The sequence below is a fragment of the Trichomycterus rosablanca genome, chromosome 8 (genome assembly GCF_030014385.1).
Source record: "Trichomycterus rosablanca isolate fTriRos1 chromosome 8, fTriRos1.hap1, whole genome shotgun sequence".
In the NCBI taxonomy this organism is placed as follows: domain Eukaryota; kingdom Metazoa; phylum Chordata; class Actinopteri; order Siluriformes; family Trichomycteridae; genus Trichomycterus; species Trichomycterus rosablanca.
Genome location: NC_085995.1, coordinates 7,513,138 through 7,541,102, shown reverse-complemented (window position 1 = coordinate 7,541,102; position 27,965 = coordinate 7,513,138). Strand labels below are relative to the sequence as shown.

At 38.3% G+C, this 27,965-nt stretch overlaps 2 protein-coding genes across 3 annotated transcripts; both read right to left on the bottom strand.

Moving 5' to 3' along the window:
• Positions 1 to 3,528: 3,528 nt before the first annotated feature.
• On the bottom strand, positions 3,529 to 9,294 carry cnot7 (CCR4-NOT transcription complex, subunit 7). Of its 2 annotated transcripts, none has more exons than XM_062999783.1 (7): positions 9,147 to 9,294; positions 7,768 to 7,974; positions 7,056 to 7,249; positions 5,971 to 6,132; positions 5,742 to 5,886; positions 5,482 to 5,592; positions 3,529 to 4,680 (listed from the first exon to the last, which is right to left on the bottom strand). In XM_062999783.1, exons 2-7 carry the CDS (start codon positions 7,882 to 7,884, stop codon positions 4,549 to 4,551), a joined length of 861 nt encoding a protein of 286 aa, XP_062855853.1. In that variant the 5' UTR covers positions 7,885 to 7,974; positions 9,147 to 9,294; the 3' UTR covers positions 3,529 to 4,548. The 2 variants fall into 2 exon arrangements, with proteins under 2 accessions (XP_062855853.1, XP_062855854.1); XM_062999784.1 differs by having other exon boundaries at positions 4,672 to 4,755.
• Positions 9,295 to 13,207: 3,913 nt separating this feature from the next.
• On the bottom strand, positions 13,208 to 27,353 carry mtmr7a (myotubularin related protein 7a). Its single transcript, XM_063000431.1, has 14 exons — positions 27,275 to 27,353; positions 26,864 to 26,986; positions 24,644 to 24,806; positions 23,420 to 23,577; positions 23,120 to 23,248; positions 21,707 to 21,841; positions 20,897 to 21,029; positions 18,827 to 18,936; positions 18,615 to 18,740; positions 17,618 to 17,667; positions 16,473 to 16,673; positions 16,183 to 16,317; positions 13,935 to 14,061; positions 13,208 to 13,551 (listed from the first exon to the last, which is right to left on the bottom strand). The coding sequence occupies exons 1-14, from the start codon at positions 27,299 to 27,301 to the stop codon at positions 13,336 to 13,338; spliced, it is 1,833 nt and encodes a 610-aa protein (XP_062856501.1). The 5' UTR covers positions 27,302 to 27,353; the 3' UTR covers positions 13,208 to 13,335.
• Between the last annotated feature and the right edge of the window lie 612 nt (positions 27,354 to 27,965).

Sequence of the window (27,965 nt, the reverse complement as noted above, 5' to 3'; positions counted from 1 at the left end):
ATGTTTGTATGTCCTGCTTTATGAATAACCATCTTTACTGGTCAGTGTGTTTATAAGACCCTTTTATTTATTGCTAACTTTTTAACATTATGTTTAGGTAAGTTGTAGGCACATGGGATGCAGCAGTCTGGTACAGTAGCCCACCACCATTAGGATGGCAGCAGTGCTGTCGGCTTGCCGGGTGTCTACACAGCTATGATTGGCTATGATCCTGCGACGGATTGGCACACTGTCCTGGTTATTCCTGCCTTGTGCCAAGTGCTTCTAAGCAGAAATGGCTAATGAAAATGAAATCGAAAAAAATGAGTTAGGCGAATGATTTATCTTTCAGTTGTGCAAAAGATATCCAGCAAAAAACTGGGTCTGATTAGGAGTTACATTAACTACTGTGTTTGCATTTAAAATATTTGGGCTGTGGAAGCCTGTAATCGCTTGGTGGGCAGTGGGCTGCAAAAGTTTAGGAACCTCTGATCTGTTGGAACTCCAGCAAATATAAATGTCAAACAACAAAACATAGTTACAAATATTACATATTGTAAAGACCATGGCTGACAATAATGGTTAAAATATGTTAGCATGCTGATTTAATTAGATTTATTGTATGATAAATTTGGTGATCATTTAATTATTTGAGCTTTTTACAATTAGATTGTTTTGTAACAATGTAAACTTGGTACACATACCTTAAACAATTTAGAGATTCCCAGGGCAAAATAAACAGTTTTTATTACAGAAGAGAAATTACATCACAGCATGAAAGAAACCAGTAACCAGAATTTTGCTCTATACTGAATGAGAAAATAATTTGCACTTAAATAATTATTGTTCTAAATATAGTTAAGAAACGTAAAGATGGGTGACAAATTCATTAAGATAAAGTAAAACAACTGTGCTACATATAAGAACATTCTGTACTTCCACCAGGATTGAAATGATCAGTCATAGTAATCAGGTAAATAGTCTGTAGTGTTTAAACTTGTACTGACTTTTTTGTTATGTCTGCACTGCACTGCAAAGTTTAACCTACATTTATACAGGATTTCTCTATTTTGTTACCCATCAGTGGGTGTAGTAAAAGAATTCTGATTCAATGTTTTGATTAACTGATTTTAGAAGGTTAACCTAACTGTGCACTGAGGGGTGATTACTGGTCCCAAATGTAAAAGTGGTGTGTGCAGCCAACATATTGAACACTTAGTAGTTTTGGGTTCATTACTGATGCTCAAAGGGCTCTGTTTACTATTTCATACTGTTTCTTTTATTACGTTTAAGAAGTTGTTAATACAGGCAAGATGAATCACGATAAAGGATATTTCAGATTGTATCCTATAATACATGCTGTCCCAGAATTAAATGACACATAGCAGTCATTATCGTTTTCTTCATTTATCTGTGTCACATTCTGGAAACACTGGGGGGTGAAAATACACCCTGAACAAAAGATCAACCCATCAGAGGACACAGTATTATTATACACACATTTACTTACGTATATAAAGTATGTAATCTTCACGCTTTCTATCATTTATAACACCACTGAAAGTGTTTTGACACTTTATATACAATTACAATTATATTTAAAATGTCAAAACACAAAAATGTTTAACACTAATTTATTTATTCTTAGCACTTAGTATTGTATGTGCCAATGTATAATTTATCATCATTTTTATGTTTAGCACTGCTTTATTTTGGTCAGGGTCATGGTGGGTCTGGTTTCCCAGAATCACTGGGCCCAATGCAGTTCCACACCCCTGACAGGATGTCAATCCATCACGTGGCCTCGACCAAACCCCACTCCCCCAAGACACCGCATTTAGATGCCAGATTGCTAGGGATTCAAACCCTGGACCTCAGAGATAGTGGGCTAGCAGAACTGGCAGCTGTGCCACCTGAAGGCCCTGGATTTATATATCATCTTTAAAAAAAAAAAAAAAATTAAACAAAATAATTAGCAAGTGACTAAAGTAACTGAGTGTGTTTAACTTTCGGGAGAGCAATTGGTTTAATAGGTTAAAATCCCAATTTTCCCCAGCAATAATTATTATTGGGAAGGGATGTGGAGTCTTATAGGATTGTACTCATCTACATGATTTCACAAAAACAGAAAATAAGAGACAGTTCCAAGAACCCTCGTCTGCAAACTTTGTTTACGAGGGCTTCTTTGTAAGTGCGCCAGTTCTCTCATGTGTAAATGCCCTAAAAATAGATTGGTGTCCTGTACAGGGGGTATTCCCACATATGTGCTTCCAGGATCTGTTCCAGTCCCACTACAACCCTGGGTGGACAAATAAGTACTCTCATGCTTAAGTCTAAAATCTTTGTACCGTTCCTTTTGGGACATCCAGTGTAACCATGTGTTTTTATGCCAAGGTACTACAGAAGTGAACGACATGCCAAGACTTTGTAGATGTACAGAAGTGTTTTTGTATGTGCTTGTTTGTAATAGTGAAACATGTAAAGAAACAGTTATGGATCTGCCACGAATATACAGCGTAAGATTCTCTGTCTGGTTTATTGTTAGAGAGCTCATTCTGTTAGTGCAGAATTATACTCTGACCTCAGAGACCAAATGAAGCTGTAACGACCTCTAACAAACAACTAATTAACATTTAATAAAGCATCATTTGTTGATGTTTGCTTTACACTGTATTTAAAAGAATGTGCTCAGTTCAAATAATAAAGCTGATGTTTTATGTATCTAGGTGTGCTGTTTAAAAACTGATTAAAGCTTTTTTACACTGGACTTGTATTTTGTATATGTGCTTACATACAGAATTTTATTTAATACATTTAATATAATGTTTAACTTAAGAGCACAATTTCTATGTTTTAGCTAAATTGGAAAAAAAAAAACCTTGAGAGGGAGGGGCAGTGTTCACATGCTGTTTGACCATATTGTGTTACAATACCCCCCTAAACACAATAAAAAAAATAACTGGATCACTGTATAATGTATGTAACTACAGCTAAGCAGAAAACAATCAGCAATTTATTTATTTTTTAATCAGCAGAAGTGGTGCAGGGGATAGTATTTATACCACACAGCTCCACAGCAATTTAGTTCAATCCCGAGCTCAATTAGTAATCTCCCAATCTCTAAATTTTCTTCCACCATAACCCCCCTTCCTCAAAAACAACAAAAACATACCAGTAGAGGGCCCAGTTAGTTTAAATTTAAGATGAGGTGTGTCTTTTAAATGGACACTGTCCGAGTGTATTGCTGTTTTGGAATGGGTTTCAGGCCCATCATGACCCTGATCAGAATAAAGTGGTAAGTTAATACACAGAAAAGTAAAAGTATGTGATTCCTTTAAATGAATAGTTTAAAACTTGAATAAACAGTGAAAATGTGATGGTTTCTTGTCACTAACCACATCATCCTGGTTAAAGCTGGGGGAAAAATTGTGGGTGCACTGCTTAATACAAATTAGAATCCATTAGTGGTAAAGTTTGTGATGATCAGTTGGATTTAATGTAGTGAAAAATGTAAACACACCAAAAATATGTCTTATGCAACATTACAGATGGTAGAAAATCAGAGGCCTTTATTTACAAAAGCTCTAAAAACAGTCACTTTTGATATTGCATATTCTCAGCAGAAATATTTCACACACTGATGGAGTGGAGAGGGGCAAGTAAACAGGGTGGATGGTTTTCATTATTCTACAGGGGTAACATTCAACAGAACAGAAGCAGTGTTCATACAGTCCACACTTCTAAAAGCCGGGACCATGACTCAACACAGCATTGATTCAAACGTCATCAGAGCATGCAACTGATCCACACAACAGAGTCATAAAGACCAAAACAAAACCCAAACGGTATGATATATGCATGACTGATAAACCAGTGCTACTGACATGAGTACTCAAGTTTAAGATCTTTTTTTAAAGGACAAATAATAAAAGGCTTTGAATTTTCTACTAAAACATTACAAAACCTTAATGTCACTTTTAAAACTGAGACAGTGTTGATACAGTAGAGGTAACCTCAGCTCGGGTAAACAATGGCAGTTATGCAACACTTATTATTCTGTGGTAAAACCGGTGCAAGCCCAACATTAAGGTAAAATCAGTGCAAGGCTTGACTAGTGCCGTTAAGTACCGTGATTCTCAATCTGTTTCAAAATACAACTGTACTCCGTTTTCAAGGAACAACTGTACGTGTAGGGAACTGGCATACACTTTTTTTGGTTGAGTTAGTCTGTGCACCACACAACATGAGAACAAATGCAATAAATTAATAATAAAAATAATAAAAATGTAGCTTAATAATATTAAGGCTGAACTTTGCAGGGAAAAAATAAAACACCCAATTTTTTCTTCTCTTATGATAAAAGAGGAATGTTTGGTGACAAAAGGTTAACACAGAGAAGGCAACAAAGTGGAGAAAGTTTGTTTTAGCTTTCCATCTAAAAACAAGAGTCTTATTAGAGCTTTAAAGTGCAAATTCCTATTGAACATTTTATGAAAAACTAAAAAAAAAAAACCCCACGTTTTAAGCCCTGCAAATGACGTTCTCTATAGTAAAGGGGTTCTTTTTGTGTCATGACTGCTGCTTGTTGGCCTCCTCTTCATAGGCGTTGCCGGTGCCGTTCTGAACGTAGGATGAGCCAGAACCCAGTCCGTATAAGTGACCACAGTACTTGGCATCATCGATATGATCCTCAAAAAACATCTGCAATTAGAATACACACAGGTGAACAGCCAGTCTCATGTATAGGTTTGGAGACCTGCCCAAATGTTTGGTTTTCTAAGAAAAAAGATAAATACAATACATGAATGAATGAATGAATAAAATAAATAAATATGGTATTTTTGTTTGTTAACTTGCAAAATGTAACATACTGGAAAATGTTTTAGAAATATGTCTCCCAGTGTTTCACTTCTACCAGTCCAGCACCATGAATATACAATAACACACTTTTATACACTATACAGCCAAAAATATTTGGACATCTGACTGTGAATATTCCATTTTAAAAAATATATAATATTAAAACAGAGTGACCTCTATGAGATCGTTTTATTCTGAGAAGGCTTCTCACAAGTCTTTAAAGAATGTCTGTGGGAATTTGTGCACACTCAGTCAAAAGAGTTTTTGCATGGCTAAGCACACATGTTGGTCAAGAAAACCTCAACTGATGTTCTAACTCATTCCAAAGCTGTTCATTGGGGCTAAGGTCAGGGCTCTGTGCAGGCCACTGGAGCTTCTTTAAAACAAGCTTTTCTTCATATCTGTATAGACCTTGCGTTGTGCACAGGGGCACATTCATGCTGGAACAAGGAAAGGGTCTTTCCTAAACTACTGCTACAAAATAGGAAGCACATAATTTGCTTTATATAATTACCTTAAGCAATTGTTGTTTGGAAAATATTCAATTTCATTTTGTCCATAAAGTGTATATATTAATGTGTATTAAAAATACAAACACTTAGAAAGTATTCTCACATGCAGACATTCAAGTTCCCACCATACCTCTCTCATCTTAAAGAAAGCCATTCCTGTGAGGAGAGAGTCTGATCCTGCCTGATGCTGAGGTCCAATCCTCTCTAGCTCAAGCTGCTCAGCTACTTCCTGCAGGCCGCCCTGCACATTTACACAAACATCAATTTACACACTGCCTGTTTAGACTACTAATAAAAGCTTACTTTCTTACAGCTTCAGTTGCATTAAATATTTCTAACAGTATAAGTATGTTTATATGCAAATTCCAAAAACAAAAAAAGAGTGCATGCCTTCAAGTTTTTACAGCTTTTCATGAGGTATTTAACATCATAGATAATGGGAAAAAATAAACGAAGAATTTCAAAGAAGTCAACTTCTTCTTCTGGCAGCTTGGAGTTTGACAAAATTTTGATAAGGTATCCAAAGTCGTAGCCACTGAAAAAGAATGGTATTTTTTTTAATAACATGTCTTATCAAATGTAAATCAACAATCAAGCACTTATAGTAAGCATGAATTACCTATGGAATGACAGCCACTTGACCCCTTCACAGAGCACCATGCCTGAAGTCATTAGAAGTTCAGCAAAATACAGTGTCTCAATTCCCTCCTCTTCATGCTTTTTAAACTGGATACCTGATGTAGTCAGTAGCTCAATGGAATCCTGTGCATACATATCTTCCCTAAAAGATATTTAAGGTCATGGTGTTATGATCATATTTTAGAATAATAATATAACAAAATAATATAAAACAGCTACTGAATAACAGGGCAGCCTTCGGAAGGCATCAGTAAGCATTGTTCCCACTCTATCTCAGTTTTGTACACACCACTGGCAAATGGGAAAAGGACAATACATTTTATGCAGTGTGACTATCCATACAGAAGTACAAGGCTTGCATTGTGCCCAGTGGTTCTAGGTTAACTGGACTCAGCAATAACATAAAATTAATGTACGCTCAAAGTAAAGAGGGATCCATATGGAATTTATCAAGATGACTGGCTTTATTAATATCCACATTCATGTTGTAGAACATTCATGTTTTCTTTTCAGTACAGATCTGTGCCAGGCCAGTCAGGCACATCCACACCAGTCACAGCAAAACTATTACTTTGAGGTCCTCCCCTTTGTGCACTAGTTACTGTCATTTTAAAACAAAAAACTAGGATTTCTTATACTGTTAAAATAGTGTTAAAAACACACAATTCCTCCATTTGTTATTGTATGATGTTACATAAAGATTTGCCTTTACTAAAGCAGTCTGGTCATGGACACTAAAAACAATTCCAGAACATTATATCTCCTTAACCAAAACTTCACAGTTTGCAATACAGAGAGTTTTAATCTGGAATCAGGCACTTGTTGCACATGGTGAGATTGGGCTTGTGTGCAGCTGCTCAGACATAATAGCCCACATTATGATGCTCCTTATGAGGGGTTCTGCTGACATTATGTTAAAAGACAATACTCCTTAGCACCCCCCTTCCCCCAACCCCTGTTTAGTTTTGTAAGGCTGTGTAGTCAACAGCTTTGCAGCTGAGATACTGTTGCTCCTATATATGTTTATTTTCCACAAAAACAGCTTTTATAGAGAGGTCTGCTTACGTTAGGTTGAATCTGAAATTAAACTGCCATGTTGAAGTTCCAGGTGGGTATTCTCCCTGCTCATTCATAAAGGTAAGGCCAAGCTGAATTATCTTCAACAGATCAACATTACAGCGCAGAAGCTGGTACTGGTAGTCTGCATTGCTTCGGAACTCTCCTATTGGTCTTGCAACTACACCTGGAAACTCTGTATCCTGCAAACGGCAATCAAGATTACATGAAATGCACGTGTTGCAATTACTAATAAACATTAGGTTTATACAGACAGCCCAAATCTATCTTGAGAAGGTTAACTAAATATGTTCAAGGACAGCTGCCTTTCTTTGGAAAGACACTGATTTTATTATAGTGAGCAGAATTCATGGTATAAATGATTTATCGATTATACCAAATCTTCCAGGTCCTGTGGAGACAAAGCAGCCCAAGACCATCACACTAATATCACCGTGTCTTGACTATTGCTATGACTGTATGAGTATATGATATACTTATGGTGAAATGTGGTGTTAGCTTTATGCCAGGAGTAATGTGACTAATGTCACCAAATACACAAAACGTTCCACCTCATCAGTACACAGAAAAAGGCCTGGGGTTGTAAACACTGATGTGTTCTTGATAGGCCAGGCACTCCTGTGAAGGTTTACTACTGGGAAGGAAGCAAATACTTTTTCACAACACTGTAGGTTTGAAGAAAACAAATAGCAAAGCATACCATTGCAATGTAGTTGTATTTTCGGATAACCTGGCGAATCTTCCTCAGCTCCTCGTCCAGGTTACTAGCCCAAACCTCACATATTCTTTGGCTATGATCCACAGTGGCTGCGGGCATAATGCCACTTTCAAATGAAAGGCATTAAAAATGAAAAAATGTTCCCTTGGGGACAGTACCATAGAATAAATTCCTGTTTCCTCTTTTGACCTAAAGGAGTAAAAACAATTAACATTAAACTTGGTACATCCTAGAACACAATATTTTGGTGGCTTAATGCGTAATTAGTTTAAAAACCACATCAAAAGACATCATGTTATAAACATGTAAAACTGTACTAAATGTCAGCATGATTTTAAGATAAAGATCAAAGCATCGGTGATGTGTTTAACTTGTTGCCATATTCATGCATGTGCTGTGTTATTGCACAAAAATACAACCCAGAAGTGTTATAGTTAGAAATACCAAATAATTACAGAACCATGTTGGACAGAAAAGTAATGTAAGACTGGTAAACATGCCCTGTCCCAACTTTTTTTTAAATGGGTTAAAGGCATTAAACAAGACAACTATAAAAGTTAAAGTTGAGCTGAAACATTGTCTTTAAGAAAGATTTGCAAATGATTGAAATGTTTTAGTTGCATTTCCCAACAAAACGAGACACTTTACTATAGTATTAAAGACAAGAATAATCCTTTATATATTATCAAGATGCACCACGAATTGTATTATGATCTAATCATGTCACCCTGAATTGTGATCATCAATTGTAATATTTTATAATAAATATTTTAACCACATCAGCTGGACTTACAGCACTGAATGCAATGCAATGAGCATGCAAATACATCAGCAATCGTGTTCCATACAGTTGAACTTTTTTATTATTATTATTAAGTTTTATAGTAATAATGTAAAAAAACACTGCAAACTGTGCCTCACCATCTAAAGTCTGAATAAAAAAGTTAGTTTCACACGCCAAGTTGTGTTCAGATATATACTGAACGTTTTGCATTTTACAGAACACTGTAACCTTACTCTGGTTAAGTGGTGTTACATTATGTTAGATTGGTTATTGGCGCTGAGGTAAGCAAATTATGACAAATTCAGCCAGCCAAGTTGTTAGCTACCATTCAGAAACATGCAAGCAAAAAGAAAGCAACAGCCAAACCTGGTCAGTCGGCTGTAGCTAGTTATAGCACACATGCATACCCTAAAGACCTGCACTGTATTCGTGCTGGGTTTCACCAGCTGACACTGGACAGAAGAACGTCACGTCAGGAACGTTGTGTGTTAGCCGCGATGCTAACTGACTGCAGGCTATTTAACGACACAACTTTGTCCTGTGACTGTGCTGAAGTTCGCTTGTTTCCTGCACTTACCTTTCCTCAGTTACTGCACACCTAACATTGACTGTTTCGGTAATTCCTAATGATATTGCATATAAAGGTTTGGGGTCTGAGCACCAACTTTACTACAGTTTTATTCATCCAACACCAACATCAACAACCAGCTACAACCTCTTACACTCCATTACAACCCTACATGGTGACGTCATGACGCCGTGCGCAATGGCGTCATACGCTTCTGGAACTTCTCATACCTTAAAGAGTGGGACAGCGAGCGCGGTGCGTTATTAAAGCAATAAGCCGAGAGATCGTGCGTTACTGCGATTTTATCACGGGGAAGGATGTTGTAAAACGTAAAACGTCTTTCCCCGTGATAAAATCATAGCAGTAACGCACGGTCTCGAGTGGCTTATTGCTTTTATAAAACGGAGGTCACCATAAAATATAATAAAATACAACAATGTTCAATAAATAAATGTTTTTATTTACAAAAAGCATTCTTCCGCGAATTCAGGTAGTCCGTTAACAGTGTTGCTAGGCAACATGAGGGCGAACATAACATTCGCAATAAACATTCCTCCACAAACACTATTACATTATTTCTCGGACGAAACACCCGCTTAATGATTAGGATTACTGTTTATATAAATCTGGACATTTCCATGTATAGTACATGACTTAAAATAGTGTTCAACCAAGTTTGTACTAAAGCAGTAAGCCACGAGAGACCGTGCGTTACTGCGACCGTGCGTTACTGCGACACGAAGCGGAGTGCCTAAAACGTCTTTCCCCGTGATAAAATCACAGCAGTAACACACGGTCTCGAGTGGCTTATTGCTTTTATAAAACGGCGGTCAACATAAAATATAATAAAATACAACAATGTTCAATAAATAAATGTTTTTATTTACAAAAACACTTACAAAAAGCATTCTTCCGCGAAATCACGTAGTCCGTTAACAGTGTTGCTAGGCAACATGAGGGCGAACATAACATTCACTTTTTCTTTTCAGTGGCGTATTAATATGGAATGATGTGAGGTGGTCATAGGTGTGCGTTTATCGGGGATTTTACAATGGCTTCGAACGCGGCTCAGCCAATCAGATTTTAGGACTGGAACTATCCGTTTTATAATAATATATTCCATGGAGGTCCATTTTTTTCATCGACTTTTACGGTACGCTACGTCTAAAAATCATGGTTAACACATTTAGTGGTTCTTTTTATTGCCAAGTGACCCGTACTGTACTTAAGTACCCATGCATGTACTCAACAGTTCAGACCCTTGATTGCAGTCAATAAATGAAATGCAGTCATAACAGAATCAACACTAGAGAGAGAAAATAAAAGCGCCATATTTGAAACCCAACTGCAAGAGATGTTATTTACTTGACTAGTTCGACAGGGCTTTTATAAAGTTCACTATCTTTTACCAAAAAGAGATACACCTTGAGAATTGCTTTTGGTCATATCAGAAGAGAATGTGCAACAAAAACAGCTTTACACAGAGAATTAAATACACAGGGTACCAGATCAGCAAAATGGTGCCATGAAAACAATGAAAGACCACAACAACCACAATGGGGCAAACTGAACATCGTTCTATTGTCGCTACCGCTGTTATCACTGTTAACTTGTTTATATTGTGCATTTGCTCTTAAGAATGCCATCACATTCTAACCTTCAAAAAAGTCCTCCTTGTTTCACCAGTCTTTCTGCAGGCCTACTTTTCAGGTAACGATATATTTGCTTTCGCTCTTGTTTCTATGTTTTTTATTTATTTTTCTAATTGCACAAGTTTGTCTCTCTGTTTTTTTTCATATATGATGTATGTTGGATGACATAGCCCCTAATTACCGCCTTAAGTGTTTTCCAGATCACCCCGTTCAATGGTTTCGATGGGACTTTCCTTTTAACCACACTCGTCATGTCGTTATGAACCTTGCTTAGTGCGGGGTAAGGAAATTCCCCAAATTGTTGTCACAAATTTGGCAGCATAAACTGTGTACACCTGTAACACAGTATACACAGTAAAGCAGGAGTTTCTGTTGTAAGCTGACTGAACACATCTAACATGAAATTCATTATATTACCTGAATATTCTTGACCATGGCTGGATTACTGACCGGGCCAGTGGGGCCAGCGCCCAGGGGCCCTTGAGGTCAGGGGGCCCCAGGCCCAAAACATTTTGCGATGCCTATCAACATTTATGATACAATATATTTTTATTTCCGAGGGCCCTCCATTTTAAGGATACTCTGACTATTAGGGACTTTGACCCCAGGGCCTCTTGGGGGCCCTAGCCATGCTTTTGCGGCCCCTAGCCATGCTTTTGCAACTCTTTGCCCAGGGGCCCAGGCTATCCTTAATCCGTCCTTGTTCTTGACTATATTTTCTATTGCAGTGGCCAGGTTCCTTTCTGTGTGGAGTTTGTATGAGAGCCATTTTTATGTCAAGAATAACCCTTTAAAAATACACTCTGAGGCCAAAAGGACATGGAAGCCTGACCATGAGCTTGTTAGACATCCCATTTCCAAACCCTGGGTATTAATATAATGTCCATTCCCTTTTGAGGCTATGATGGCCTCAACTCTTCTGAAAATATTTTTCACAATATTATGGAGTGTCTGAAGGTTAGGCACTGATGTAGGACAAGAAGGCCTGGCTTACAATTACGGTTCCAATTTATTCAAAATGTGTTAAATATTGTGGTCAGGGCTCTGTGCAGGCCACTTGAATTTCTTTTCACCAAACTCAACTAACCAGACTTCATTTTGTGCAAGGGGCACGAGCATGTAGCAACAGAAAAAGGACCCCAAAGCTTTTAATTTATTTTATGTAATTTATTTTATACACCTGGTACCAATGAAGATGGGTGATGCACTTGAATTCAATTTCCACATTTGGATACATTTGGCCAAATAATGTATATACAGCTGCATGATAAGATTTGTGAACCCATTACCTTGATTTCTGCACAAATTACTTGATCCAAGCAGAATTCTTTTTAATGAATGTGTAATGGTGTGGCATTACCTGAGAAAAAGCTGATAATGATGATCCAAATTCTAAAACTGTCTTAAGATTTATCCTCTACAGAAAACATTATTTTAACTAAATAAGGTTTTATCTGTTATCAAATACAAGTGTTTACATACTTTTTTCAGGTGCACATTAGTGGTTCTCAGCGTCTTCAAAATTTTCTCTTGACATGGGTTATGATATGGGTTTTGTCTTGGTGTTTATGGGATATTAGATGAATCTACAGTATAATAAAGGAATCTTATATATCTTAGATTGATGTAGTGGATTTACTGCCATTACTTACGGAGCTTGTGTAACTGGTGGTGGAAGCTTCCTCACCTGGGTCTACTTCAGCAGGATCTGCATCAACAATTGTATCTGAATTATATGTGGTGCCCCTCTGCTGACCGTTGCACTTCTCAAAGACTTAACATTGTCTATAGGTAGTTCGATATTGATTTAGCCGACATCACAAGTGATCTCGCGTATGCCAGTAGCCTAATGATGACTAAGGGTGATTATTTTACGCTTCTCTGGGCTTCTCTGAGGTTGAATGTTTGGGCAGTGCAGTGGGTAGCACTGTTGCCTCACAGCCAAATGGGCCTGGGTTTGATTCCCTGGGTCCTTTCTGTGAGGAGTTTGCATGCTTACCCTGTGTGTACTTGGGTTTTCTCCACAAGTCCAAGACATGCAGTCAGGCCAACTGGAGTTACTGAAAATCGTGTGTGTCAATGGGCGTGTCTACCCTGTGATGGACTGGCAGCCCGTCGGGTGTTTTCTACTTTTTGCCTCATGAATCAGACCCACCGCGACGCTGACCAGGATAAAGTGGTGATAAAAACAGACAATGAATACATGTTTTGTTGACATAAAATGTTCGATTGTTGTCTTGCCATGAATTTTAAATGCTTATGAGGCATTTTGCAATTTGCAGGTTTTTAACACAAACATGATGTGAGCATAGAAACAGAACTATATAAATATTATAATAAATAAACCAAAGCTGCATTAACTTAAAACACACACACACACACACACACACACCATAATGGAATTCTGAACGCCTCATGTCAGGTGCATACATAATATTTTTCTGTTTCTAATATAATTGCACATTCTGTTGCTTTCATTTTCACATGCACCATTTTTAGGTAGTGTTAAAGACAGCTGTATGTGAGTTAGGGTTCTCGATGTTTTCTTAATTTGTGTCACCATTGCTAGAAAAATGGCAGTTGAAGTTTTCCTCTCCTGAATCCTGGTCTGAGATTTTTGGTGTTTTTCCAAAAAGCACTTTAGGGTCACTTCTAATTCCACTGTCGTAATCCTGAGGGACGGTAGCTGGGCTTATGTAGACTGGTACATGTTTCTTCATGTCAGCGATGTTCACCTGCTTCTTACTCAATGTGGCAAGTTTCTAAAACAGTACAAAATGTAGTTAGTACAAACAAACTACCACAAGCAGTACAATAAAACTGATCGTGTCCAAAACATTTGTCACAGGTACATTTGTGAGAATTCAGTATTTTATTTTAGATTTGCATCATCACATTATCACATTTTGTATGGATTGAAGATGATTGTGCCCAAACACACACAGTGTAGTAAATACTATTTACAAAAGGAACTTGTGCAGGAACTTGTCCAAAATTGCAATTGCAAATTATGTTTATTTCAGAATCAAAGAACAAAGCTGTACAAATAACTGTAGCTTTAAATAAGCGTAATGATTTGCAGAAGCACGAGCAAAAAGTACAGTGACATCAAGTGTTTGGCTGCAGTCTGTGGAATGGTGTTTACCTGCTTACAAATGGCCAGCGCTTCTTCTAACTGCTGTGTTTCCTCTTTTACAGCTGTTACGCATTCCAGCAGAGACTGACGAGGGTGCAAACCCCTGTCAAAGTGATTATACAAACCACTCCAGAACCTACGGACAAAATGAAAAACAATATACAGCCACTGTTACGATATGCATTAAAGTATATGCATCACTTAACCTGTTTGAAACGATCACTCAAGCTCAAGAACAACAGGCACAGGGGGCTGCTGTGATTTATGAGGCATTAGCTGTACTATTTGAGCTGTACTTTTAGCAAATGGACACCAAGAGAAATGCATCAAAACATTACAGAATCATTTATGATATTTTTCAAAGCATGACTAACAAGTTGTCATGTGCTAAACTAAGTGTATTCCCGGTAATCTGCTTAAAAAACGAATATGTATTTGATAAACCTTAAACAAAATAAACCCTTTAATTTAAATTCATTCATTAGTTCATGAAGATTTTAGAAGAAGGAGATTTTTGAGCCCCAATTATTGAGCACCTGATGTCAAATGTTTCAGAAGTTTTAATCACATAAAAAATAAAAAGATGGGCTGGATAAGAACAAGGGCTGCTCCCATTAGGGGTTACTACAAAGCGACTGCATGATTGACTTGGCACAGTTTTTACACCAGATGCCCTTGATGCAACCCTCCAATTTACCCACGCTTGGTACTGGTACTAAGGATGCACTGATATGGTTCACGAACTGCCATGCGCTTTCTATATTTGTGAGCCCAGCCCGGGATTCATACACCTGGAACTTAGGCACTGCTGTCACCAGGAGCGTGCGTGGCTCTTACCATTATGCTCACATACTAAACTGAAAGACAATGTAATACTAAATACTAAGTCTTAAAGTAATAAAATGCAAATTTCTCTTCTTTAAATATGTACTAAAGCCCTGGGAAATGTTTGTCTGCTTAACGAATAGAAAATGTCAGGTTTCTAGAACTGTGAACTAAAAACGAGAGAGTGCGTAGCAGAGTTAAGAGATGTGCCAGCATCTCCATAGAAACTGCACAGTTCAGTGAGTTCGAAGTGCTTAAATTATCCCCCAAAATCAGGCTAGTCTGAGAGACAGTGCAGCATCTTACAGTAGGCTTTCACTTCGGGTAAGAATGTGGACTCATTTAACGTTGGTAAACAAGCTCCTGTGAACCAGTGGTGTCAGTTCACTAGTCTCAGGTGAGATGTCAGAAAAACAGGACACAGGCTCTGACAGAGAACATACAGGCATATTTCATCAGTGTCCTTTTAAAAAGCTCACTGCACATCTGAGCGCATTTGAGTTTTCACAAAACCAGTGGCTCAGTTTAGCCACCTGGAGCAAAAGTGCAGCAGATATAAGCATTGTTTATAAGCAAGTTCTGTGGGTCATTTTTACTCTTCATAAATAAAAGAACATGCTATGATGAGCAGTACCTGTCTGCACTGGGTGTTCCCAGGATAGACTCATGGCGGGTCCGGTTTTACAGGGAAACACTGGGTACAAAGTAGGAATACCCTGTACAGGGCAACTGAGATTCAAACCCAGATTTCAGTGGTGGTGGGCTAGTGTAATAGACTGCTGTGCCACCTCAGAGTCCTAATAATTATTATTATTCTCCTAATCGTCATTGGTGTGCATGTTTTCTATTATTGACTTTAAATAATATTACTAATATTAACTATTTAACCACAAATCATGTTTTTTCAGTTTATTAAACTAACACATATTTAAACACACTACAACCAGTCATGACTGGACCCTAAAAATACACACTAAAAACAAAATGAATTAGCAAAACTAGATTTGACATTTAACTACGACTCCAATGAATAAGAGCCATTATCTCCAAATAAAAACACTTAGCACTATTAACAAGAAGTGGCTAGGATGGCTAGTGTTCTTTTCTGAAATGTATCCAAGTTGACATTAACAAATCATCCATAATTTAATCTCAGAAAAACATTGAATGAAATGCAGGCTCAGCACAGCAAGGTCAGTATTTATGATTCCGCAGTAGGAAAAGACACCAGATACTAACTGATTTATGGGAATGTAGCAGGGAGAAAAACTACCAGAAAAAATGTCAATGCTCATTTGACATTTGGAAAAAAAACACATATGGGAGCTGCAAAACTTTATGGATAATGTTTATTGGACAAACAAATAAATGTCCTTCTATTTCTCTTGAGTTACGCTGTAATAGTGCTGTATTATAAACGTTAATAACATACTTGAAACAGTAGGGGGAAGTGAAAGGACGCAGAACTCCCTGGGTCTGACTGTGGTCTGGTCTGAACAGAGGATTCACATAAACTGATTTATTTTTCCACAACTGAGGCCAGACTGAGTGAGTCTTCTCTTTAACACTAAACACAAAAGAAAGGATATTCATTAATATATGAATACATGAATAATAATAAGGATGTCAACACTATTGAATTATTTATGTACTGCACTGCACAATAAATAACCAATAAAAGCATGTTAATAAAAGTTAAATTTAAATAATCATATAATTCACCCCAGATGTTTCCTTTCTTTCTCACTGTTGCTAATGAAGTTGCCATAGTGACATGAATGAATATGGTCATGGATGCTTATGAGGAATTTCTCATTGTATTCAAAGGCACAGGGAAACTGCTCCATAAGCTGCCACACACACTCTAAGAACTGGTCCATAACAGGCGAAACTTCCTTTGGGTCTCCGTCGATGTGGCTATACCTAAACGTAAAGACAAGATCGTCAGAACACATACACAATTCACAGTTTTTGAAATGAGCTGAATTAATCATATAAGTCCTACAATAAGGAAACACAGTCTTTGATAAACACACAAAATTAACACACACAGGTAAGGCTGGAGACAGTATATGACTGACTTAATTCACTTTTCCAGTTAATGAGATCTGAGGTATGGGTTACAGAGGTGCCCTGTATTATTAAACAAAGTCAAAGGGTGCATAAACCAAAATTAGACAAACTGTCTACAGATAGAGGATTTTGTATGGTTGCTGCTGTTCCTAAGAGTGGGTGTTCTGCAAAGATTACTCCAAGAGCACAAATAAGAAAAAGTAATGGGCATAAGTAATGGCAACATTTCTGTAGAAATTGTTAGCTTCTTTTATGTCTGCTTAAGACTGCAATATTCAACCCCACTTCTGGAACAGCGTAGTGTATAACGATAAGTAATGTTAAACGTTATACAAGGAAATATTCCAGCACAGACAGTGAATGCTTAATCAACGTGTTCAGTTAAGACATATGAATTTTGAATGTTTTAGTGTTATTTGCTTAAAAAATGTGTTGCTGTACTATCATGATGTGAATGAAGTTCGTACAGGGTGGCACATACAGCATTCTATAATGCTAGCCCACTAACACTGAGATCCAGGTTTAAAATGTGAGTGGTGCTATCAGTCGACTGGGTATCAACAGAGACACGAATGTCAAATGGGGCTAGGATGTGGATAGGGGACAGGTCAAAGCCCTGTAATGGATTGGCACCCTGTCCAGGGTATTCCTGCCTTGTTTCCAGTGTTTCCTGGTGAAACTGGACCCGCCGCAGCTTTGACCAGGATAAAACGGTTGAAAAAAATTAAATGACATTTCTTAAGTTCTGACAGCATTCTGTAAGATGTATGTATTTCAGATGTATGGGATCTTACCTGTGAGAAAACTTGTGTCCAAATGACACCCAGTCTTTTTCAATCAGCACCTGCAAACAACAGATTTAAGTTCATGAATACATTTTTACAACTGGCTACATATTCAGGCAACCTATTTAATGTAAGCTACAATCTCATTCCACAGGAAATGAAATTTTCCTTTGAGATGGGATTCTGAGCCACAGCTAATCTATGCTGCCAGGCATCTTCATCTTGTTCACCCAGTTGGGGTTTACTTTTCTTAGATGTGACAGTGTATTCTATAAAACTAGGCTTTTCTCTTCCCTGGCTCACACCCAACATCCTAGCTGGAAAAGCCTCAACCAGAGTAAAACTTTTAAGTATTTTTTTTTCATGGTTGCCTCCTTTTAAACAAGTACTTACTTTAAAAGCAAAAAGATGAAGATGACACCATGCTGTGATTTGATGAGGCCAGAAAAGAAAAGGATTATCATTATAATTAGAGTATGTAAAAGCTAGAGCATGTCACGCTATGCAGGAGTAATACCATGGGTTACACTCACTTAGAGACTGGTTATTCTACCTTAAAAAAGGCCTTTAGATTACCACTGAGACAGTGGTAGCCTAGTGGTTAGAGCTTTGCGCTAACAACCGAAAGACTAGCTCTGCCATTCAGCCACTGTTGGGCCCTTGAGCAAGGCCCTTAACCCTATCTGCTCCAGGGGTGCCATACAATGGCTGACCCTGCACTCTGACCCCAGCTTCCAAATGAGCTGGGATATGCTCATTGTACTGTACACCTGTATATGTATATATGACAAATAAAGGCATTGATTCAGTCATTAAATGACGTGCATGAACTAGTTTATCACTGATCTTCACATTCTTATGCAAAACTGATAAATTGAGTGTGAATAAGTTTTAATAGGGGTTTGTAGAAATTGTTCCAATTGTTATATAATCAGTAAAACTTGTGAAATGGCCCAGTAGCTTAAACTGCTGCCCGTAACCATGTTTATAACAAACTTTTGATTACCATAAGTCCCTTGAGAGTTCTGTAGTAAGGGTCAAGAAGTACACTGGCCACAGAGCACACCTGTGCTGTCCGATCCCAACCATCAGAGCAGTGAACCAACACACTAACGCCTTCTTCTGCCACTGCCTGTGAACACAATCAAACAATGATGTGTGATTCTCCCACCATTAACCAAAAGTCATTTAAAGATGAAGTGTAGTTCGGGACCTTACCCTGGCAACAAAGATTCCAGCAGCCAGTATTGATCTGATGTGTTTCAACCAGTCTGAATTTTCCAGTCCGGAAATAAATTCCCCCATGGATGGAGAGCAAAGATCAGACACTGGAAAATGAGACTGTAATGAAACAGAGCTTTGCAGGTTGGGCAAATGGCAACCCACATGGGTAAAACCGAGTACCAATTATTCACTGTCATAGGGTTTATGATCTTTGGAACAGCAAAATGAGAAAAATCTGTTTTTTTTTTCTAGAGCTATGGTACATAAAAGTTGATTAAATAATTCCTGTGGGAATAAATGACAACATTTATTTTGATAATGAAAATAGCCCCTCTGGTATGTTGTTGAATTTGCTTTTATTTTTATGATAAATCAAAAGCAAGGCACCACAAGCTAGTCTGGATATGTAAAACTAAGTAAAAGTTACAGTGGATTTCATTTTACTTTATATGACAATGATAAATGTCTCCCCTGACAGAACGAAAAAGATGCTGGTGACAGTTTCTTTAAAAGGCTCATTAATCTGCAATGGCTTTATCTACATGTGCATTTTTATGAAAGTTATTAATGCAGTAAGCTCTTCCAAAACAAATATCACTTGCTTTAAGGCTTCCAACCTGTCTTTCAAATGATTAAAGTGCTTCACTTGTGGAATTGCATGTGAATAGGTTCAGTCATACCCTGATGATGGGGCTAATGTAGACCAGCGATCCCTAACAATGTTCATCCTTCAAGGATTCTGAGAAAAAGGCCCCAACCGGTTTAAATGTAACAGGACCTAAATTTGCCATGCTGTCTCAGTGGGACAGCTACTCTCTGGTACATGCCCTCTGGGCGGCTCCCTAGTGCTTTTTAGGCTAAAATGTTATCAAAGCTAGGACTACTATTATTTTTACAGCGGTGATTTAAATTATTCTCACGCTCCTCCAATTCTCAAACTGGAGGGGGATAAAGGGTCCCTGACCATCAACTAAAAACAAATAGAAATAGCCAAGCAATGAAAGCCAGATGGATTTAAAGATGCCCTAGTAATTCCACTCAGCTTTACCACGAAATCCTCCTATGGTCCGGTCTAGTACAGACTGACTTTATTAGAGTAAATGAAAATATTTGCTGGTTCGTAGTTTCTCCACTTCATGATAAGAAGGATTACATGACTGATCACAGCATGTGTATAGCAGCATCCCACTGTTCATCTACCCATAAGAAAACAATAGTAAGTGGCCATACTGACCCGAGCTTGTATAGAAAAAATAGTAAGTGGTCATACTGACCCGAGCTTGTATAGAAAAAATAGTAAGTGGTCATACTGACCCGAGCTTGTATAGAAGCAATAGTAAGTGGTCATACTGACCCGAGCTTGTATAGAAACAATAGTAAGTGGTCATACTGACCCAAGCTTGTATAAAAACATGTCTAAAGGGGGATACCTGAGGCCCTGCTATAGACTGGCACCCTGTTTCGCGATACAACCAGACCCTGACAAGGATAACAATTTGGACACCCGTCGATAGCACAGCTGACATTCTAAGACAAGATAGACAGTATTTTTACCTAAGGAAATTATATCACTGGGACTGTATCGCTTGCATTTAAAAAAATCTGACACAGTAATAATTTCACCATATCATGGGCCGGTATCAGATCGGACACAAATAGTCCTCCAGTAACCAAGTTTTATGATTGTTTTTCATGTGCAAAATCCAGATTTTTAGTTTTTCAGTTAATCACATCAGTGCAAGGTGCTCGGGTTGCACAGTGGTAAACCAGTAAATGGGTTGCACCAGCCCGCTACTGCTGGGATCCAGGGTTTAAATACCCAGCCGTGTTATCAGTCAGTCAGGGTCTATACACAGACATGACTAGCTATGTCTGACACAGGGGGTGAGCAAGGCTCCCAGATAGATTGGTAAACTGTTCAGGGGTGAACTGTTTCCTCAGTGATTCTGAGGAAACTGGACCCACCGGAAACCTGACCAAGATAAAGCTGAAATGTAAATGTTGTACCTTTTGGTTAATTACAGGTTCAAATGCAATGAAAATCTGAGATGAAAAAATAGGTACCTTCAATCAGTTTCTGTTGACTGTTCCTCATCACATGGATATTTTCAATTCCAAGGAACTGAAATTTGATATTGGTGTAGTTGTCCTCATTTTCATAGCCCTTTCCTGTAGCCCGGTTTGCCATTGCATTGAGCTAAAAACATGTAGTTATTTTTATTATTCATACAACATGCATATTTAGAGTTGGCTGAATATTGGCACCTTTGGTAAATATGGGTTTTAAAAAGGTTGGTTTGTCTATAATTAGCTTAATCTGACACTACTAAATATTATTACTAATATTAGTATTATCATCATTGTACATGAATTAAAGGTTGAATTTACCATAAAGACCTTTTTTTGCTTTTCTGTTTGTTTTTATATACTCAATTCCTTTAGGAACTACCAGCTGCATGGCACCCTTGCTGGCCAAGGGGGGGCCACATTTTAGCATTCATCATTTCTGACACATGTGAAGTTGTCTGTGATATCTTTACGATGATCAGTGGATGCAGATCCCTCATGCACCATCCCTCAGATTTCTTCCTCTGCTCATACCAGTGCCTCAACCAGACAGTGGAGGCCTCTGTTGCAACAACAAGAAGGCGTATCACGGTTAGTCCTGCCCCCACCAACACCCCCCACCCTCAGACATGGCCAATGTGTGTTGAGCTCCTTCAACTGCACCTTCAAATTCAAGACTGGGAAATGATGGAGTATCTTTATCAAGGGTGCCAATAATTCTGAAGGTGATTGTATACAATACTTTAAACTTATTCTTTCAGTTTTTCATGTAGGTTCTGTACATCATGAAAGAGTAAGAGAGCTCACCTTTGGTCTGGTATCCACAACATACATAAATTGGCTGGCAGGGTTGGACTTCATGATGGCTTCCAGCATCTGTTCATCTTCTAGGCAGCGGGCACTGAAACCTGACAGTGGCTGACTGCTACGACATATGGCTGCCTGGCATGGAATCATACATTTAATGTGACAAACATGACACATACTGTAGATCTTCAATAAAATGTAGTCAAAGAAATGTAGCTGCCCCTGCCCAACACATCTGCTTGCCAAAAAGGCCTCCTTTTGATAACTGCTTTAGACCGCCCAGTTGCAGACTCATACAGAGTGAGATGTACACTAGAACACAGCAAAACATTATATGAATCTGGCGGCACAGTGGGTAGTGCTGTCGCCTCACAGCAAGAAGGGCCTGGGTTCAATTCCCCAGCCAGACGGCCAGGGTCCTTTCTGTGTAGACTATGCATGTTCTCCCTGTGTCCACTTGGGTTTCCTCTGGGGGCTCTGTTTTCCTCCCACAAGTCCAGCCAATTGGAGGACGCAAAATAGCCCCAAGTGTGGCTGTGTGTGTAAACAAGTGTGTGTTTGTGTGTTTGCCCTGTGATAATATGAATTTGGTGGCAGAAAATGATTGAATGAATGCTCACACCAGTTTGAGTAAGTTTGTTACTGACAAAACACACCTTATGCAGCACACACAAGCGATTATGAAATTAGGAAAAGGGGCGTGTGTCTTATTTCCCTTTTATATTACACAGCACTAAAACGAACATAGTGAGCAGTGTTCTGTTCTGTGTTCTGTTCTGTGCTCTGTGCAGAACACAGTGCTTCCATTCAACCGAGTACTTATACCTGATGCTTGTTTCCCAGCTCCCCAAGCCTGCTGTTAAAAGTCCTGTTCAGTCCTGTCACTCAGGAGTCCTGTTCAGTCCTGTCACTCAGGAGATTTCTGACAGTTTGTTAAACACTCTTACTAGTGTTTATTAATCTCTGTTCCAGTATTATCATCACAGATACCCTCTGATCTGGACTTTTTTTAAACCTACGATCCCACATTTTGTAGTTTTTTTCCATTGCCAAGTGACCTGTACTGTACCTAAGTATCTGGCTACATTTGGTTACCCTTTTGGCCAAGTGAGTAGAAAAACAGTGCAGACCACTGATTATCCAACTGCAGTTGTCACAAAAATGCTACTGGTGTGAGACAACACAAGCACCATGTTTAAAACCCAACTGCCAGAGATTTTATTTACTTGTGTAGTTTGACAGAGCTTTTATAGAGAACTACATTTGGTAAGCTGTCTAGATGCAAGCTCTCAATAGATATAGCACAGATAGTTCTGGACTTAAATGTGTATCGTATTGTGGCAAGGACAGGTGGGAAATATGATTTGATGGTTGCATCCCATTTTAAACAAAAAAAAAATCAGTAGAACTTACCTGGGTTTCCTTGCAGTAGTAGGACAGTGTGGGAAATCGGCCCCTGCTGCGAAACTTAGAACTCCCTACAATAACCGGGAGTGTGGCCGATTTAGGCACTAAAAGGTTAGCGGGATATGTGTCACACATCTGGAAGAGATGTTACACATGGAAAGACAAACAGAATGTAGTTAAAAGGTTACAGGCTTCATTTACATTTTAGCGTAAACAAATTGTACAGATTCTGGGTTGCCACAGTCTAAAATAAATACTGGACTTGAGTTATTTTATGCTTGCAGAAGTATTCAGGTTTTTACTGACCCTGTATTCTCGGTTGATGGAGGTGACATGCCATAGTTTATTTGGCAATCCCATTCGCCTGTACTCAGCCCTCAGGTCTATAAAGTCCCAGGCCTGGTCACTCTCGGTCTTGTTCAGGTAAGGATTAAAAGAAAAACAATAAAGTTCCTCATACTGCTCTGAAAGACAGAAAAATCAAAAACACCAAAGTTAGAATAGCAAAAGTAATGATAAAATAACAACAGGTAGAATGACCCTGCGTTTCACTGATTTTACTAAAAGCAAAACAATAGCAGGGTTTGCTTGTTATGTTCTAAAAATCTATTCATCAGAATGGTGCAAAGAACATTTTATATGCCAGGGTGAAAACTCACAACTATATAAAAAATGCCATGCTGATGGCAGCTCAATACAGGACACCAGTAGGGGGAAATTGTACACATTGTCTAATGAGCTCATGCACAATGCTGTAATGAATGAGATCTCATTTTCACTTAGTTGCTATTTCCAGACTTCACCACTTAACTGGATTCTATTATAATGCATACACTATAGGGGCAAAAATATGTGTGCACCCCCCTTAATCATTCGACATGACCCCAACCCCATTAATTAAATAAAACGGAAGGGGGGGGCATTAAGTTCTTATTTATTATTAATGCCCATGGTTTTGGAGTGGTAAGTCTAAGCTTTAAACTTTAAAAACAAAAGCTTTAAAAAGCTGTTTAAGCATATTTCCATTTAAACTGTGCTAATATTTAGTCAAATCTACTCTTCCATCTACCTCTGCAATGTTTCCTGTATCACTGACTGCCACAGAACCAAATACAAAGCTTTAATAAATCCACCGCTTTGCTTTACAGTTTGCAAGGAGTTATTTTTATCCCATCCCATTTTTTTTACATATCATTGTGACTGTAGCCAAAGAGTTCTATTTCACTTAACTGGTCCACAGCATTAGCTTCACAGCTGTAAGGCTATTCTTTATTTTGCACATGACTCAACTACTATTTTATTTGACAGTTTTTTAAGTTAATCCAATATAATGTACACTTACATTTACAGATTTTTTTGCTTGTTTGCTGTAAAAGATAAGTTGATTTTTCACTTAAAAATAGCTAAATTTGCAATTACACATAAGTGAATGTTAGCTTTTGTCAAGTGAGTAATTTATGTTAACATTAAAACATTTGTGTTGTATTACATCTAAAATACTATTAATATGATCAAAGTGTTTCATTTTACCTGGCCTGGAGAGACGTATGAGCGATGCATAAACATCGTTGCAGTCGTGTTGCTGTGGGATTATCAGTTGAAACACATGGAAATTTTTGCACTGAATGAGCAGTGGGTGTCCCAAAGCGGTAGCACTTTGCTTCTTGATATTACACACCAAACTGTGCAGCACCTATAAATAAAAAAAAACTGAATTTATCTTCTGTCTATCTTCAATCTAATGTTAATGTTTGTACACCTATTTGTCAAATATGATATGTTCCTATGTCTGTATTTGCTCACATTAAATATAAATAACATTGAAATAGGTAGGTTTGTTGGCTAAAACCTTGATACAACAACTCAGATTGTTTCATTGGTGGTGTAGAAAAAGTTTAAACTGTAATTTAATGTAACTATATTGTAGTGACCACCTGATTGTTTGTAAGTAATTATAATTTAAAACATGATGACTTCTTTATAGGCAGGATACTGCCAGACCTGTTGAATATAAGCATCTCTTATATATATATATATACAGTGTATCACAAAAGTGAGTACACCCCTCACATTTCTGCAAATATTTTATTATATCTTTTCATGGGACAACACTATAGAACTAAAACTTGGATATAACTTAGAGAAGTCAGTGTACAACTTGTATAGCAGTGTAGATTTACTGTCTTCTGAAAATAACTCAACACACAGCCATTAATGTCTAAATGGCTGGCAACATAAGTGAGTACACCCCACAGTGAACATGTCCAAATTGTGCCCAAAGTGTCAATATTTTGTGTGACCACCATTATTATCCAGCACTGCCTTAACCCTCCTGGGCATGGAATTCACCAGAGCTGCACAGGTTGCTACTGGAATCCTCTTCCACTCCTCCATGATGACATCACGGAGCTGGTGGATGTTAGACACCTTGAACTCCTCCACCTTCCACTTGAGGATGCGCCACAGGTGCTCAATTGGGTTTAGTCCATCACCTTTACCTTCAGCTTCCTCAGCAAGGCAGTTGTCATCTTGTGAGGTTGTGTTTGGGGTCGTTATCCTGTTGGAAAACTGCCATGAGGCCCAGTTTTCGAAGGGAGGGGATCATGCTCTGTTTCAGAATGTCACAGTACATGTTGGAATTCATGTTTCCCTCAATGAACTGCAGCTCCCCAGTGCCAGCAACACTCATGCAGCCCAAGACCATGATGCTACCACCACCATGCTTGACTGTAGGCAAGATACAGTTGTCTTGGTACTTCTCACCAGGGCGCCGCCACACATGCTGGACACCATCTGAGCCAAACAAGTTTATCTTGGTCTCGTCAGACCACAGGGCATTCCAGTAATCCATGTTCTTGGACTGCTTGTCTTCAGCAAACTGTTTGCGGGCTTTCTTGTGCGTCAGCTTCCTTCTGGGATGACGACCATGCAGACCGAGTTGATGCAGTGTGCGGCGTATGGTCTGAGCACTGACAGGCTGACCTCCCACGTCTTCAACCTCTGCAGCAATGCTGGCAGCACTCATGTGTCTATTTTTTAAAGCCAACCTCTGGATATGACGCCGAAAACGTGGACTCGACTTCTTTGGTCGACCCTGGCGAAGCCTGTTCCGAGTGGAACCTGTCCTGGAAAACCGCTGTATGACCTTGGCCACCATGCTGTAGCTCAGTTTCAGGGTGTTAGCAATCTTCTTATAGCCCAGGCCATCGTTGTGGAGAGCAACAATTCTATTTCTCACATCCTCAGAGAGTTCTTTGCCATGAGGTGCCATGTTGAATATCCAGTGGCCAGTATGAGAGAATTGTACCCAAAACACCAAATTTAACAGCCCTGCTCTCCATTTACACCTGGGACCTTGACACATGACACCAGGGAGGGACAATGACACATTTGGGCACAATTTGGACATGTTCACTGTGGGGTGTACTCACTTATGTTGCCAGCCATTTAGACATTAATGGCTGTGTGTTGAGTTATTTTCAGAAGACAGTAAATCTACACTGCTATACAAGCTGTACACTGACTACTCTAAGTTATATCCAAGTTTCATGTCTATAGTGTTGTCCCATGAAAAGATATAATGAAATATTTGCAGAAATGTGAGGGGTGTACTCACTTTTGTGATACACTGTATATATATATATATATATATATATATATATATATAGAACCTGTCTGGAATGTGAAAGAGGCCTCAAAAAGCAGCACATGTTTTTATATTTAAAGTCTTGAATGCATGTTTATGCTTACCCACAGTTCATTGCGAGGTCCTGGTTTACTATCCACAAACACTGTATGAAATGCTGTCAAGTACAGTGTGCCAACTCGTGCCCTTTGAACACTGCCCCTATCCACTAGCTGAACGCTCTCAACCTGTAATAGGACACAGCCGATATTAATTACAATTACTGATGAAACAAAACAAAATATTATGAAAAATGTTAATATGCTAAATATTTTACAAACCGCTATTAACATTCCTACTACATCGCTTTGCTAGGATGATTTGAAATTTAAACGCATTTTTTGAATTTATTATTTTGCTGTTTGTAAAATATATAACGGCGTGTTGTTTTTGAAATAATAAAAAAAAAGAAAATAAAATAAATATTATCGTAAAGTTTTAAACACCGCTGTAAGAATGATACATGCTATGTTTACCTTTGGCAACCGTATGTGCTCCATCATTTACTCTCAATCACCTCAGAGCGAGTCAACGTTTATCCGAAGCTTTCTACAGCGACTCTTAGTGTCATACAAATAAAATCCGATACCACAATATGTATCATGAAACAAACTAAATATAAAGTATAATTATAATATAAAGAGGAATATGAATCTGAGTGGATGAAACGAAGGATTCCCTGATTAACAGGAGTGAATCAGCGTTAGCGGTATAAAGCCACCGCGTGGTCCTAACGCCGAAATATTAAATCACAGGCAGTGTGGAGCAGGTTTTTTTTTAAGCCGTAGACCACGTCAAGGGACCCGAATCTTTCGCTATATCAGTTTATTGTTCCAGTTCAGTACTTTAGATAAGTGAATATTCCAGCACATTACAGTAAAATAGTGTATATTCCACTGCATTACTTTGATTTAGTGAAAATTTCAGTACACTACATAAAGAAGTGCATATTCCAGTACACAGTCCAAACACAACTGGAGCCTATAAACATTTCCCTAACTTGACAATGACTGAATGAATGAAGTTTTTGTGGCATTTTTTATGCTGAGTAGTTGTTGCTCTTACATATATGGTGAGCAGCAGATTTTTTGGTTTAAAATACAGAAGTAACACTTACATTTAACTTGGGCAGAAATTTGACCCTTATTGATGATATATGATTTATAT

What these genes read in the sequence shown, in the direction of transcription:
- mtmr7a (XM_063000431.1), bottom strand. Translation starts at nt 27,301, where the DNA reads ATGATGGAGCACATACGGTTGCCAAAG. An exon ending in GACCTCGCAATGAACTGTGG is followed by an intron (nt 24,807 to 26,863) that starts GTAAGCATAAAC and finishes TTTTATTTATAG; the next exon opens with GTGCTGCACAGTTTGGTGTG. An exon ending in AAAGAAAGGAAACATCTGGG is followed by an intron (nt 16,318 to 16,472) that starts GTGAATTATATG and finishes TTTTGTGTTTAG; the next exon opens with TGTTAAAGAGAAGACTCACT.
- cnot7 (XM_062999783.1), bottom strand. Translation starts at nt 7,884, where the DNA reads ATGCCCGCAGCCACTGTGGATCATAGCCAAAGAATATGTGAGGTTTGG. An exon ending in AATTTCAGATTCAACCTAAC is followed by an intron (nt 6,133 to 7,055) that starts GTAAGCAGACCT and finishes AATATCTTTTAG; the next exon opens with GGAAGATATGTATGCACAGG. An exon ending in AAAGCTGTAAAAACTTGAAG is followed by an intron (nt 5,593 to 5,741) that starts GCATGCACTCTT and finishes GTAAATGTGCAG; the next exon opens with GGCGGCCTGCAGGAAGTAGC.